Source organism: Cynoglossus semilaevis, chromosome 16, assembly GCF_000523025.1.
Source record: "Cynoglossus semilaevis isolate Cse_v1.0 chromosome 16, Cse_v1.0, whole genome shotgun sequence".
In the NCBI taxonomy this organism is placed as follows: Eukaryota; Metazoa; Chordata; class Actinopteri; order Pleuronectiformes; family Cynoglossidae; genus Cynoglossus; species Cynoglossus semilaevis.
In genome coordinates this window covers 12,311,595-12,327,627 of record NC_024322.1, presented here as the reverse complement: position 1 = coordinate 12,327,627, position 16,033 = coordinate 12,311,595, and the positions used below count along the sequence as shown (strand labels likewise).

Below are 16,033 nucleotides of genomic sequence, written 5' to 3'. Positions count from 1 at the left end.
GTTTACTTTTATGGAGCAGTTTCCAAATCAAGATGTCAGTATAAAACAAAAACAACTTTTTGACTAGCATTAGAATAATGCGAATCAATAATACAGAACCAGAGAACTCAACTCCCGCAGTAGGCATAACAACTGAATTCATACCCCTAAAGGGAAATAAACAGAAAATCACTAAAGGATAGTGGCGTATTTTGTTTTCATATATGGAATAACAAAATAAACCAAAACAAAAATGCTGCAGACTTGGTTTTTTGAGGTGAATTTCTTACCAGGAGAATAAAGAAGGAGCGTTTAATTTGGTAACATGTCATGCACACTAATATATAACTCAACACTGTTGTTACCATGTCAATGATTACAAATATTCCAGAGTGTTTTCATGCAAAGCATGTTGCAATACCACAGACCGGCTTCATCATTGTTTAAAGCTCTAAACAAGAACCTTTTGAACACAGGCCACTCACAGTGGTAAAAACTGTACATGACTTCTACCACCTGGTACTTCACAGCCACGTATATGAGTGAATAAAGGTAAATAAGCAATAGACGAGTCAGTGGACGTGCTGGAGGTCACAGGGAGCAGTTGTTACAGAAGTAAATACAACAGGAGGAAAATCCATCACTGCGTTGTGCTGTGCTGAGGTGATAAAGGCCGTGGAAAGAAAAATCAGGGGCAGAGAAGAAATCCATCTGATTCTCACAAAAACTCAAATATCTGCTCATGCAACAGAGCCAATGAATCAGTAGCAGCTGCTTGTATCTTTTGGGGGTCTGACAGGAGGTCATCTACATAATGTATGTGATGTTGCCTTTCAAACACAAACCTCTGTCCTTCAGTTGTAAGAAAAGAGGTAGACTCAAACTCACACTCTTCTAAATGTAAGGCGAGGTACAACACTGAGAACAGAGAGATCCATATTTACCCAGACTTTAAAACAAACCTGCCTTTCATAAACAGGTATATTGCAGGGATTCCCAAAGCGCTGTTTATGCACTCCTGTGGGTGCACCAGCTGCCACTGGTGGTCACACAATATTTTAATTAAGAAAATAAATGCATGCTAAATATGTGTGTTCTGGTCATTTGAACCTGATTAAAAACATTTTTTTCCCGAGGTGTGGGTAACTGGGGGTCTGTCAACCTGGTTGCGAAATAGAAGGGGTTACGTGGCCGAAAACGTTCGGGAAATGCTGGTTTATAGAATTCATTAATTAATCAATTCAGTATCGTTAATTAATCGAAAACTTTTGATATTCATTAGCTGCTGTCCTTCCAGCTGAATGTGAAGAATCACCAAATGTGAATTTGAAGTGCAGTTGGGTTTTTTACTTCCTTGTCCTTCCTATCATAAAGCCAAAGCTTAAGACACTATTCTAAATGTTCAGCTGCTGCTCCAGTGCAACTCTCTTTTATTGTTTGCCAGCTGTATCAAAGACTGCCCTTGTTTGTCTTTGCTAATGTGACCCAGTGCACCTCACAGACAGCGACATTAGCGCGTTAGTGAGATCATTCTTATTAGCTTGTCTGTATTCACAGATCATCCCAAAAGGCTGTTAAAGTGAGCACTGATGTCAAGCTGCTGCTGTAACGTGCAGCCTCATCAGCAGATCTACTGTACAAAAGTCAGCAGTTAAACTGTCTAATGCCACACACGTATACTGGGTAGGCAGCAGAATAATTAACTTCTGTTTCCCTGTGGTGACATAAAACCAACATTTAAAGTTTTAGTTCTTAGTGAGCCTATATATTATCTCCATTGTTTTCCTTTTTCAACTGTTTTAGACTTTCACACCAGAGACTGACCTTCTGTCTAAGTCGCATACATATCTCCTGCTGGTTCTGACGATCTCTTTGGTGCTCCAGCTCCTCCTGGTGGGCGTCTCTTGCCTCTTGCAATGTGACCAAAGCGCTGGCTTGTAGCTCTTCCTGGTCACGTTGCCACTGCTGGGTCACTGTGCTCTGCTGTGCCTGGGTAAAACGCTGCCAGTCCAGCACACGCTCATGCTCCATCTGCAGAAACCACATGCACAAACATACAAATGCAGTTTGTACAAGGAATTAACAAGGGGCAGAGTACATTAGTTATTCTTAGAAATACTAAAATGAATTATTAATGAGGGGGAAATAGATTTTAATTATTAAAAACAAGATAAAGGGCTACCAAAACAATTCAATATAAACATACAGTTGCAAACACTGTACAGCAGACGACAATTGTAGCTGTGCCACAGGGAGAGCCTAGGTCAGTTTTGGCTCAGCTGGTTTATAAAATGGTCTGTAGCAGTGAAATGTCCTGCAGTCAAAACAGTTCTGTTTGCTGTGACGGCTGCCAGTAGCTATTCATCATTGTGTCATCACTCACAGAGGCTCCATCACTTGGCTGCTTTATTGGAACGGAAGGAAACACATTTGTCTTTGGGCTTATAGTGGCTAAGTGACAGAGGAGAAGTAGTAGACGCTGACTGAAATCATAGAAAATGAGTGATCTGACAAACGTAAGAGCAGTCAAGCAAATCCTTATTTTTAATGCATGACTTTTGAAAATGAAAGAATATCCATTCTTTGTTTTCCATACCCCCCTCCCACCTTCCCACTGTGACTTCTGCCTTAGTTGTGCAACAAGGTGTGGAAAAACCATGAACACATCTGAGATGTATGAAAGCCCCCGGGCAAGCTTGCAGTTTAGCGTTCAACACACGGGATGTATAGAGAAGCATCCACTGCACTGTGCCTGCAGTGCATTGGTTATGTCGCACGGCAATGCTGCATCCGCAACAACCTCTGCAGAGAGGTGTCTAGATAAGAGCAGAATGAAATATATAAGATAAGAAACGTCGAAATAGGAGAGAAGCTAAAAATGTCACTCTAAATAAAGTCACAAGTCATGATGCGTTCCAATGATGAAATATTATGGATATAAAATATTGACTTTTGCTCCCTTTGTCTATAAGCAAAGTCTATAAGGAAAGGACATGGTGGATAATAATGAGGTCTTTTTACTGTGGATAATAAGGTGGATAATAATGAGGTCTTTTTACTGTTCATACAGAGAGGAACTTTATGCTACACTAAAATAACTGTCACCACCAGTTCAGGGTGGAACTGAGAAACTAATTTAATTTTAGGAGGTTAGTTATTGTCACTAGGGTGACTCTCCAAGCAGTGTATTTGTTCTACTTTTTATAGTAACAAAAATTATTAAAAAGTCAATGGGGGAAAAAATATTCACACTGTTGTTTTTTTGTGGCTCTAAATTCATTTTTATCACTGATCAAATTGACCATGTGGGATGACTCATCTTACCTCGGGAACTACAGATGGTTCAAATCACAACTGCTCAGAAATATAGCCAAGGAACATACTATCCTATGAATTTAAATCACTCTCAAGTGAAGACAGAGAAACTCAGAATGAGAAAAATGCATTAATTTAGATAAAAGATTATATTAAAAAAAAGATTAAAAACTGTGTTGCTGCCATCCTTTTTATGCTATCTGTCGATGTTTAGGTCCCATAACATTGGGCTAATCAATAACCATAGGTTACAAATGGTTTAACTGAACAAAACTTTACCTTAGTTCTATAGAACACAGCTGTTCTCTGTGTTCCAAGCTCTAAGTGTAAAAAAAAGATCTTTATGAAGTTAACAGCTATGACATTTACTTCAGAAACCCTAATATTATAGCAATTTGCTATCCAATCTCATCTTAACCGTAAATGTCAACAAAGTAATTTCCTTTCACAGTACGTACTGTACATTGGGAACAAAATGTCAAAGGACAAATGCACGTCATTGGTGTGTCTCAGTCACCCAGGTCATTTTGACCGATGCAGTTAGGTTAGCAGAAGGTAACTAGACTCTCTGGGTTTCTTGAAAATCTAAATGGGATCATGGTTCATACATCTGTCTTGACAATATGAGCTATCGAAGAAAAAACAGAAACTAGTTAATGGCTACTTCCTGATCTTCAAATTATGACTCAGGCATGTTCAATTTTTCACACATTTCCACAAACCTCCTGTTGATTATTACTCACATTTTCAGCTCTTCTGTATTTAAATAAGATCAAATAAATACATCATTAGTTATGTTTAAACAGGGTGTTAGAGTAGAGTTTACTTGAGCCTGAAATAGCAGGTTCCTTGACATATTCACCCAGACTATTTTTTTTTCTAAATTCTGCAGATACTATATACAAAAAAAGTTAACAGAAACAAAGTAACTGTGGAATTAGACCACCTCATTTTTCACTGTACCCTTTTCTGTGTATCAGTAAAATCCAGATGAGATTTTCAAATCCACCTCCTCTCATACAGCACACTGTATTTATTGATTACACCCCATGAAATCTTAAAGAGCTAATGCTACCCTATCATCCCAATAAATCACATCGCCCCAAATGCAGGGTCATTTGTGGTTGCCTGAGTGTGTAAGAGTAAAATGGGAGACAGATCCATTAGATACTGAGGGAAAGCATGCCTTGAGTGACAGGCAGAAAACCTCCCTCTATATAATATGTATCTAAAAACACTGTTTACTGATAAAGTTCAGAGTTGGCGATCAGTAGTCATGAATATAGTTTGGTTTCATCTTAAATGTATTATAAAAAAATAGCATTAATCTGACTAAGTGTTCTTTGAAAAAGCACATTGAGATTTTTCACTATACAAATAAGAAATATTTGACTTTAATGAAGGCATAAAAACGGATTACAGCACTGAACGGAACTTATTATGTTCAGGTTCTGAACCAAGAAAGAAACCAGATGGATCTCAGTGATTCTTACTGAACATCCCAGTTACAAACTGTCCTCACACACAGGCAGCACCCACTGATTTGAAGACCGTGTCTCTGGGTGTGGATGAGGTAGGAGCTAGGGGATGGCGGTCGTCATGGCAATGTGAGGCTGTGAGGTGAGCGGGTTGTCCACAGCGGGTGACATGGCACATCCTGCAGCGTGCTAAGCAGATCATTGTCCAGGCATGTCTGTGTGTCTCTGTGCTTGGTTGAGGGCACTGAGCTGTATTGATCTGACAGACTGGGAGTCCCAGTGAAGAGCTGCTTTAGAGCTGGGAGTTAAGAGGGGCGCCAGTGGAAGTGGCTGTATTGATATTCAGGATGTGAAAGTGCCCCACGGGATAAATCTGGCTGTTTAGTAAAGCCCTTAACTCTCAGTTTCTAAGTTGTCAGCAGACAAAATTGTGATGGCAGAGAGTGGAAAAAGTAACTAAGTCAGGATGAAGCACAGCTATAATATTAGTAGTCCAAAAAGTGGCAGAGAGTGTATTTGGAAAAAGTAACTAAGTCAGGATGAATCACAGCTATAATATTAGTAGTCCAAAAAATTTAGAAAAAATAATAATAATTTACTAAAAAACTAAATCAGATTTTATTAGTGTACCTGCAAGATGTGTTACTTTTTTTCAGTTTTTGGAGTCAACAAATTATTAAAGCTTTTCAACAGGTATTGAGCTAACTACAGCTGAATTGCAAGGAGCTCAATTTCAGTTCTCAAATGAGAAAGATAATTGATTAATACATTATTTTGTTTTAAACAATAACTAAAGGTGCAGTACTCATTGCTCATTTCACAAAATATGGTAAAGCATAATTAATCTAACCACTTCATCATGTGGTAACCTACAGTTTGCATTTAAACCTAAATGGTATTTATTGAGTTTGATGTAAAACTGTTGCAGAAATTGTCTGCTGTAAGGTGGTTGTTTTTTTTTTCTTTTGAAAAGGCGAATGGCAGTTAACAGCATTCAGTGTCTGTTCCATCTGGTTGTTTATTTTATTGTTTACCCAGCCTTTGGCAATTCTGTTGTTAAGAGCACTAAAGTCAAAGCAGGAAATAAACTAGATGAGAAAAAAGGTCAATAACTACAGTGGCAGTTGGGATATAAATTCTTCATTTCTTAATACATCTTAATGCATTTTCGCTGTATATTTTTGGCAGTTTACAGTTCTCACTCTGTCTTTGACCGGAGGATTTATTTGAGTAAAACTGGCTTTAATTGACAATTGAAAAATAAAATAGTGTACTGACCAGATCTTGTCTAGTCTTTTGAGGAAAGAGCCTTTGCACCATGTCCAAGCAGAGAGACCTGTTGTTGGGAATGTCGTGAGTGTACTGAGACACTGTGAACTGGTAGCGCAGGTGATCGTCTGGAGACCAGCCACAGAACCTAGAATTAAAAAAAAAAAAAAATTACCAAAAAAGATGCAAAATGACTCAAAGATGAATACAAAAATGGAATGTGGCAATGATCCTACTTCGCAAGCTCTATCAAAATCCATAATTTCAATTGTCAAGTTCTATTGTTCATCAAGACTAGTCGTTAAACAGTAGCTCAAAATCCCACTACATTTTACTTATTCAAAGTGTGTGTAAGAAGCAAAGCTGAGCCTGCGGGCCGACCTGTCAGTCCTTTGCAGCTGCTCTTGAAGACTATTCAGCCTGCCCTGATACATTTCTGACAAGTAGTGGAAGGCCTGAATCAGTGAGTCTTTCAGCTCCGTGTAAGGACAGTCTGAATCCAAAACCTCCCCAGGAATACTCTCAATGTTTGCCAAACAATACGGAGTAAGATATTCCTGCAAGAAAAAAAAAAGCATCATCAACCTAATGTCCTCATTTGGACACAGTGCAGTAATTACCGTTGTAAAGTAAATCTGAGAACGAAATTGCTGAAACAAAAAGAGCAAAAAGTGTATAAACCCAGCAGTGAGTACTTTACCTCCAAGTTGAGGCCCATTATCTCCTCCTCCAGCTCTTCACACTCTGCATGGAGACTTGCAATAATGTCAGCCTGCTGGTCTTTCACAAATTGTATCTGGTGATTCAAAGATAAAACCATAAGGGGTTTGAATATAAGCTAATAAAACTAGTTTACCTACAGAGAACTGAAGCTACAACAACTGTGCCCATAATGACTTTGGAATTCTCTGACAGAAACATGACTTTTAGATGAGTTTAAACTTGTATGGAAGACATTTAGAGAACTACCATCCTTTTATCCATAAGAAATTCCAATTAAAATTTTATCCAAAAAAAAAAAACATTCTGACTAAACTCTCCTGTTAAAACAGGCTAAAGATGACTTGTATTTCCCACATATTGTCATAATGTCACACACTTTTCGCCCCACTCCCCCCCCCATCTTTCAGCCTATACCAGTAACTTGGAATTGTACTTTAAGAAACAAAGCAGAACTCACAATCAAAACACTCATTTTTAAATCTCAAAAGGGAAGAAATTGTTATTATACAGTACATAAAAGCTTCTATAAATTATTGTCAGTTGGAGAAAAACAAAATGAATAGGAAATTATGAAACGTAGATGGAAGAAAAGATTGTATTTATCTACAGTGTCTAAAAATGCAATCCTGTCGATAGCTGGGAGGTGATAGCAGGGGGGTGTTATGAGAGCATGACAGAGTAGAGTAAAATGGCAGACAAGACAGTGCATTTCAAGCATGTTCTTCCTTTAAAGACCTCTGAATACTCCCTAATCTCACCATTTATCTCTGAAGCCTACAAAAACCTCCCGGGAGTTGTGCGGAATTGATGATTTGAGGACTGAGGGTATCAAACAAAACAAGAGATGTACGAGTAGTGAATACGACGCTGAGTGCACACTGAGATCAGTGTTTGTAGAAGCAGTGAGTGTTGGTGTAATTTCAGCTTGAGGCTGGTGCGGTCCATGCAAAGTGAGAACAGCTTTGGATTTATTGTCAAAGCCGCAGAAGTAAAAGGATAAAACATCACCAAATTATTTTCTTTCTGGGAATGACACCAGTCTCCAATCGCAGTATGATCCTCTCACTTGCCATATATCTGAGTTTCCAAGGTAGAGTTACAGATTACACAGAGAAAAACAACACACAATACACAGTCTCCTCACAGCTTGAACCAGTAACGTTCTTGCGGTAAGACAGGAGCATTAACCGCCCTTCCACCCACATCACCGTCGACATGTTTCTGTGTTTATTTATTAATTTCACAAAGATACCTGTAGTGTAACTGCTTCCCATTCAGGCTGATGTCCGGTGGAATTCTGTACTTCACCCTGTCTGTAGCTCAGGTCATCCTTGAGTTGATAAACAGGCTCAACGGTGGCTATTCTGAACGCCTCCCGTTCTCGTTCAAGGAAAAGCTCTGAGAGAACGCACACATTGGTATCACAGTTATTCATCAGCAGACGATTGTGACAAAATTGGGCTACTGTCCAAGAAAACAGATGATGCTGTTACCATACTCCTGAAGAGAGAAGATGCAAGTGTCTGTGATACTGATGGGTTTGATGTGCTCAAGAAAAAAGTTGACGTCGTTGTCAGCCGTCTCCCTGTTCAAAAGGACATCAGAGAGAGACATATCACAGACATGTGTATTAACAAACTTTTTATACAAACCTTTTATTTGTAAAATTTTACTACAATAATGAATACAGAATAGCAAAGCAAACCCAAAATAGCAGATTTTTTTCAGAGAAGTAAAATGCTTGTAACCTAACAACAAAAGAAAACATGTTCACTATTTGTAGAGGAATCATAGACTGTATATAGAAAATGTGAAAAATAATTTTGGTTTTGTAATAAGAAGGTCCATAATTAGACATTTTCTCTTAGTTTTGAAGCAAATTTAAATAAAAAACACTGCTTATAAACTGGGATAATTTGGCTGCTAGAAAATACATTGCAGTAAAAACTGTCAAATTGGAACTTTGTTGGGAGCAACAACTTTAACTGAGGCAAACCAGACTCCAGGTTGTTGTCTGATGTCTCCTGTGTCATTCAAGATCATTTGACATTTAAGAGCTTCAACTCATAAGATAAATGTGTGTGAAACCATGATATTTAGAGATTGACAGCTACTTCTTATGAACAACCTTTTAGCTCTGCTTTGAGAAAACCTCAAGGACAACTGTTAGTGAAACTGAAAGTTGCTGAAAGTTCAAATTCTGGTAACAAAAGTTGAATATCAAGCACTTATTGTAGCTTTTTTTTTAACAAAACATTCAAACCGAATCAATCGATACAGACTTTATTCTAATTCGGCAATTGTAGCATTGACCAAGTCTATGACATTTATTAATAGAAATTGCTTGCCAACTTTGGTTACGTACATCAATGTGCCTGGTGGACTATATTAAGTTAAGGTATATATTTTTTCCCAAGGTATGTGCGTGGGTTAATGACACACACTATCAGACACGACTAGATTTATTTTCCAAGATAGATAGAAATTACGTATTGTAACCGTGGGCAACACTCGTGACGTCCAGCAAAAAGGCTCTGATTGTGAACAAATAAATAAACAGTAACCATAGAGACATATTTGTCTTTGTTTTCTACTTTTGGGCAATTTAACTAGATGTGTGTGGGGAGAATGAAATAGCAGAAAGTCACCAATGGGCTCATTACTGAGGTTTCCACTTGTGTACATCATTAACCTTGGATGGCTTGGACACAGTCATTATGGAAGCAAACAAGCCTCACCCAAGAGCAGTAGCTGCCTTTCTCACTCCACCAGGCAGAAAACTGACACAGTTTCAGGCCCACACTTAGGCCCCTGCATGCAGAGGACAGTGTTCCTCCATACAGTCTGTTCCCACACAGCTATTACCTCCTCTAATCTCTGTTACACCCTTTCAAAGTCACCCCTCTGAACTGAACTGAATAGACATGCAAAAACTTCCCTGCTACTTTATTTTCTGCCACTTTGTTTTATCACTAAAATCACTTTTATTCCCACCGCTTACACCCGTTAGTCAGTGATAATGTTTTCTCCGCAATATTTAAAATGTCCACAATTCTGTGACTCTGAGCTAAAGAGGCTTTAAATGCAGCAGCAGGGTTTTTGTAACAGCAGATACAGAAGAGTGCAACCGATAATGACAGAGAGTAATGGGGGCTCTTACTCAGCTTTTTGCAGCCTGGGGCACTCTCTGCTCCACACCTGCCTGTGCTGCTGCAAAATTGAACTCTCCTTGGTTGCCTTGGCTGCACAGCGGATTCTTTCGACCTATAAGACAAGGGTTAATGCACAGGAGGAACAAACTGTTTCTTACTACTGAAACATACTGAAAGTTTTTTTTTAAACACCTAACACTAACAATTCAGTGACAATACACTAAATGTGCAGGAACAACACAAAAGCAACAGGAAAGTTTTTTTTAACACCTAACACCAACAATTCAGTGACAATACACTAAATGTCATTTAATTGGGAAATGTGGCATTGCAGAAAAAGGCAGAAATATAATGATAACATAAATTAATAATATAATTTAGACTTAAATATAATTTAAGTTTGGATTAAAAAGGCAAACGGGTCGCATCTGGCTCCTGGGCCGTAGTTTGCCCATGCCTGGTCTAGAGTAATTACAATGTGGCTCACATTGGCACCTGATATTCTTCTGCCTCTACTACCTTCATATATTTGTGAAAGGTTCATAAACTAATTTAATCGACTGCGTCAGCATTGCTAATAAAACATGAATGAAAAATATCAGCAGCGCTTGAAGACTAATTACGTGGAAACATACATGAAATGCACAATGCTTTTTATTAGACCATAGAATATAGAATATACAGTGATAAATGGTCTACTATCATTGTTTTCTTAATCATTAAAGAACAAGCCCCTCTCTTTATGGCCACGCACCAGTTCAGTGGTTGTTATAAGAAGCTGTTATGCACAGGCCATTGACTTCAATAATAGAACTATAGCGATTCTCACTTGACAAATGCAACAGTACAATCTAGTCCATAATAACAGGAAATCGGAAGTTGTTAAGGTCATGATTTGTGTTAAGCCTCTGTTTGTGTGTGTGTGTGTGTATGCACATGTGATAATAATCCTGTTTGAACATTTGCCCTCAGGGTTATATCCATTTTCTAGTTATTAAAAAAATGCAGAACAATATCCAAATGCCCTTTTCACGCTGTTTACTGGGATTTGTTAATTTGCACTGGCAGTTAAAGTACTCAGACAAAAGCACACACTAGGTCAAACACAAGATATGAATTTAACCTCCTGGTTACAAAAATAAAAACTGACAGAAAGAAGGTCGAGCAAACATTTCTCTAAACAGTTTTAAGGTCCATTCTGTAGTTGCAGGTCTTATTCCATAGATATTTTTTCCAACTTTGCAAAAATAATGATCCCATTACAAGGAAAAATAGATGATAAAGCATAACGGAGATGGTGCACATGTACGGACACTGACGCATATGAGATTTAGATTAATTGCATTGATAAATTAACATTCCTAGATATGAAAAAATAAACTTTTCCCTGGAGACATATGTGTTTCAGACCTGTTTTTTAAGACAGAAGTGCTGAAACAGAACTTCCCAAAATAGGTGCAAATTACAACTTATATATTAAGTATATTGACTACAGCTGGGATTCCCAGTGTGCACGCGAGCTGCCACTAGGGGGTGCCCGAGATAAAAATTGTGATGGCGATTTGGAGTGTTTTTTGCATGACGTAAACATTTTCTCTGCAAATTTTAAAATCAAAAGCTGACATTTTAATAAATGCTGTATGTGTGTTTGTATGTGTGCTCTGCTCATTTGAGAATCATTAAACATGCGGGTGGGGAATAGGTGTCAGTTGTGTGTGTCAACCTGGTTGCAACAATAAGTGACTGTACAGTGAAATAATTGGTTATTGATTCCATGTGTGCATCATTCTGACCATGCATTGAAATGCATTAAAATTTTCAATCTTCTTTTAACAAACTATTTAATGCAACTGACATGTTAAATTCAACACACTCATTAATTCTATTTTATCTGTACTAAATGCCAATTACTTAATTCTGATGAAGTGCAAGTGGTAACTTTCAGTGTATACATCCCCAACCTGCTTCCAACTCCAGGATGAACTGGCATATTTTTGATATTTAAGCATCTACGAAAGCCTCCACTCGCTTTATGAGGAGCTAAAATGATCCCATGCTTCAGGCAACTCACGGTCATTTATTTTTCCTGTATCACATCACCAGTGGGAGATGCTCAGAAAGCTTGCCTTTCAGCAGGGTGACTGAATGTAAACAGCCTGTCTTATCTAGGTTATGCAGAGAGCATGGATGTGAGCAGCCATGGGCAACCACAATGATACTAAAAGGCTCCTGCGACAGCGCACCAATTAAAACACCACAGGTCTTACAGCCTGAACTCCATTGCCTCTGATATTAACTTTTTTGCTTTCCTCAGACTCCGATGCCTATGAACTTCAAACAGTTTATTAGAAAACCAAGAGCAGCAGAATGAATATTCATGAGCCCTACTCACTGCTGTGTTTCATGTTGCTGAACAGACTATAAAGGTTGTACAATGGCTGTTTTGTATATATAAAAAAAGCTGTTCACGCTGTGTTGTGTATAGAAATAATTAAACACACACAGAAAGGAAGGCTGCTGTTTGCTATTATGGAAGCAACAATATAATCAGATTTTATGGCAGTTCCCATTATTTCTGCAGTTTCTTGAACTTGCAAGCATTTGCCTTGCACTCAACCTTAACTTTACGACAATTTATAAATTCTTAAATGAAGAATTTTAGAATTCTTTTATGGAATAAAAGTATACATTAAACATTTAAAAAATGTTTAAAAGTTGTACTGAATATCTAACTATTCATCATCATCTTTTAGCCATAGGTAACTTCATACTTATTTTCTTCTTAGAGAGGAAGATTGTTGACTAAGTGTTTTAAACCAATGACATGAACCCTAACCCTGATGTTACATGGTTACAAAGCAGCAGATATCAATGTTATAATGCCATGATATTGACATCAACAAAAACTTTACCTTTTGTCCAATTAGATCAGATTCCAACCACTTGGCGTCAACAACGGCTTGAAGTCTCCTATAGTCGGCTGGTTTGTACTTTGAGCTGCTGAGACCATTTTTTATTCTCAGTGCCATTTTTTCTGCATGGGTGAAAGCAAATGTGACTGAATTAACATCGTCAGAATTGTTGAGAGTTCCATCATTGTTGTCGTCTGAAGACAGCTCTTTATTGCTGACTTCAGCAAAGAATAAAATGGAGGGGAAAAAACAGAAGAACAGCAGCAGCTGACTACTAATGGATTGTGTGGATAATTTGAAGAGGGGCATTGTGGAGTTGGAGGGTAAGAGGGGGTGTAGGAGAGTAGAATGCAGCCAAACTGAGTCAGGCCTTTTTTGGGAGTAGTTCAGCTGTGACTCAGAGAAACAGGTGAATAAACATAAGCACTGTCGCTTCAGACTAAAGCATATGCGTCTTGACAGCACCTGGTAAATTCACCAAAAGGATTTTAGATCAAATCTGTTCACCAGAGCAGAGGCCAACTACAGCTACAGAGATTATAAAAGACTAATTAATCAATCAGGCACAATATGATTCAGTAATTGCATTGTTGCTAATCTAGCTCTAAAGATTTCAAATAAAAATATTTTAATTGCTCATGATCTACCAGTACTGCCTTTGCAAACTTTAAGCACCTCAATCTACCTTATACTGTAGATCGACTTCTTAAATGGGAATGTGTTTTTTCTTTCAAGGTTTTTCTTTTGCCTTCCTTCCACCTCTACACTGCATTGTATGAGCTGTCATATTCAGTACATGGTCTTTGCTTGTAATTAGTGCCTACATTCACTCACACCGTGCCTACCTTAATTGTTCATATTTTTTAATCAAGCAAATGTGGGGATAAAAAATGACTGATTAGTAATTTTACTATTTTTAACATAATATTCAGATGAGCTTTTAAGCATTAGCTGTGAATGTGCTGACGTGCCCTGTCAACAATAATGGGCTGCTGCAGAAAAAGTTTGGGAAGCACTGCTTTATGGCCACCAAATTGCTTGGGCCTTTATGATTGTTCTTCCCTAAATCCCTAATGACTGTGAATCCCTAATGACTGTAAATGACTCACCCACATCATCTGCCCTGTATTTGGAGATGAAGGACTGCAGGTCTCGTGCACTCTTCATTGTGAAACACCATTAAGCCCTGCCTGCAGAATAGAGAAAATGTGAAAAATTCAAACTCATTTGTGTAACACCTCCTAAAATTCAAAGAGCCCTGTGATATCTGGGTGCATGAAGGGCAGAATTGACGAACCTATGACACCTTACAGTTCTCAGATGGCACTATGCTAAAGCTGTATGCTGCAGTCCAGATATGTCTTCTATTAAAATGTAGTTTGTTTTACACAACATAATTAGTTTCAAGTTTTTTCAATCAAGTATTTTTTAAGTGGAACTGTGTTTTGCAAATGGTAGAGAAAAAAACATTTAACATAGTTACAGAAAGAGAAGTAATTGCCATCAAAAACCTAACTGTGCCAGATCAGTTTTCAGTGACTTTGCTAAATTAAGTCTTGCATGTGTTTTTAGGATTTGGGCAGAGAACAGATGGCAATAAGATATGTAGCTGTAGAATCTCTGTGTTTTTGTTTTGGTTCAATGGTTAGCGAATAAATCCGACAATAAACACGTGTGTCCTGTCAGTGAGGAGCGTGAAGGAATTTGTATAATCTTCACCAAAATGAAAAACTGGTGCTTTGTTCTTAATGTGAAGGAATTTATATAATCTTCACCGAAATGAAAAACTAAAATGTATATAATCTTCACCGAAATGAAAAACTGGTGCTTTGTTCTTAAGCCACCGATGAGGGTTTTTCTCCATTCAAACCATAAAACCCCTTTTTCTTTAGAGACAGATATGTGTGTACAAACCCCCCAATGTTAAACTTTGAAGAAGAAACAAGGTAGGGTTAGGTTTAGCGGAATAAGCTCAGTTGAGCAGCCACCTATAAATTGCGTTTATATCCCACCAGCAGAGGATAGAGGGTTTTATGTATATAAACAGTGGGCCAATAAGGTTGCATACCTTTTCTTTATGGTGCTTTTCACTTGTACTATTTCAAGTCATTACCCTGGATCATGGCCCAGCAATTCCAATAGGAGAGCCTCTCTGGTACTGACTGTGGTTATGTTTATAACCTTTATTATTCAGAAATTGTCTGTATCTTTATGAATTTTAAGCAATTTATGCATGTCTGTCGTAAAATAAAAAGTTACACTATGTAAATCTTGTCTGTTTAGTATTTGAAGAGAATAAAGTTATAAAGTTATATTACGAAAAAAGTGTACATTAAAAAGGATACAATGATGAATAATGAATATATGAAATGTAAAAAAATGTAAATGTGTGAGTGTAATGTAATAAATCATAAAGTTAAATCTTACAGTTTTGCGTTTTTAATTCTCAAGTAGTGCGACTTTATTAGCATAAACTTTCGCTTTATTCTCGTGAACAGTGTTTTCTCGAAACATTACGACTTTATTTTACATACATTTATGAATCACAATAATACTACTTTAGTGTTGTAATTTAAGTGTTTTTCTCGGTGTGGACCTAAAACTCCGTCGTTAAATACAGTTAACTTTTCTTTAAAGAAAGAATAATGCAATAACCTTTTGCTACATGTACATAAAAAGGAAATATTTTACTTTCAGCTTACCTCGATGCGTTCTTCTCTGTATACCTTCTATTCATTTGATGTCCGCGACAAGCGTTGATTTGCTGTCTTCTTTAGACTGTTGATGACGTCACGTCCTTAGTGACTATGAAGTTCGAAAGTTCTATACAGTGGAATTTTCTAATTCTTCTTAGTGTTTCGCGGCACTCGTCTCTGCATGGTGTGTATAGGTTGGACAAATTTGTAACCAAGGTAACTGTCACCCATTCTGTCATTGGTTAATTCAACAATCCGAACCTCAATAGCCACGCCCAGATCTTTTGTCCGGGCCAATCAGGAGTATTCACTGCTTTTCCACATTCCCGTTGACGTCATGCTCACTTGCATAGTCTGGGACTTTGCTGGTGGAGGCTGGGAGCAGCGGAGTGCTCTCTGTCCTTCCCCTACTCCTCCTTCTTCTCCTTCCCTTCCTAAGCCATGGAGGCGAGTTTTACTCCTCCACATGCCCGGGACTTAGCGATGGGACTTTACCGATGAAGTTACAC

At 37.9% G+C, this 16,033-nt stretch overlaps 1 protein-coding gene across 3 annotated transcripts in view; it reads right to left on the bottom strand.

Annotated features, from left to right (window-relative positions):
• The window catches only part of LOC103392174 (coiled-coil domain-containing protein 148), a 24,694-nt gene extending 8,661 nt beyond the window's left edge, over positions 1-16,033 (bottom strand). For 2 of the 3 annotated variants that reach the window (XR_003052166.1, XM_025063724.1), the window contains exons 1-10: positions 15,531-16,033; positions 13,938-14,018; positions 12,829-12,950; positions 9,925-10,028; positions 8,258-8,349; positions 8,017-8,162; positions 6,742-6,837; positions 6,423-6,598; positions 6,051-6,189; positions 1,804-2,010 (exon numbers count right to left, since the gene is read on the bottom strand). Coding sequence is in view for 2 of the 3 variants with exons in the window: in XM_025063724.1 (XP_024919492.1) it covers positions 1,804-2,010; positions 6,051-6,189; positions 6,423-6,598; positions 6,742-6,837; positions 8,017-8,162; positions 8,258-8,349; positions 9,925-10,028; positions 12,829-12,950; positions 13,938-13,995 (1,140 nt within the window). In the remaining variant the exon portion in view is untranslated. The remainder of the gene's footprint in view (positions 1-1,803; positions 2,011-6,050; positions 6,190-6,422; positions 6,599-6,741; positions 6,838-8,016; positions 8,163-8,257; positions 8,350-9,924; positions 10,029-12,828; positions 12,951-13,937; positions 14,019-15,530) is intronic. The other variant, XM_025063725.1, reaches the window with a different exon arrangement.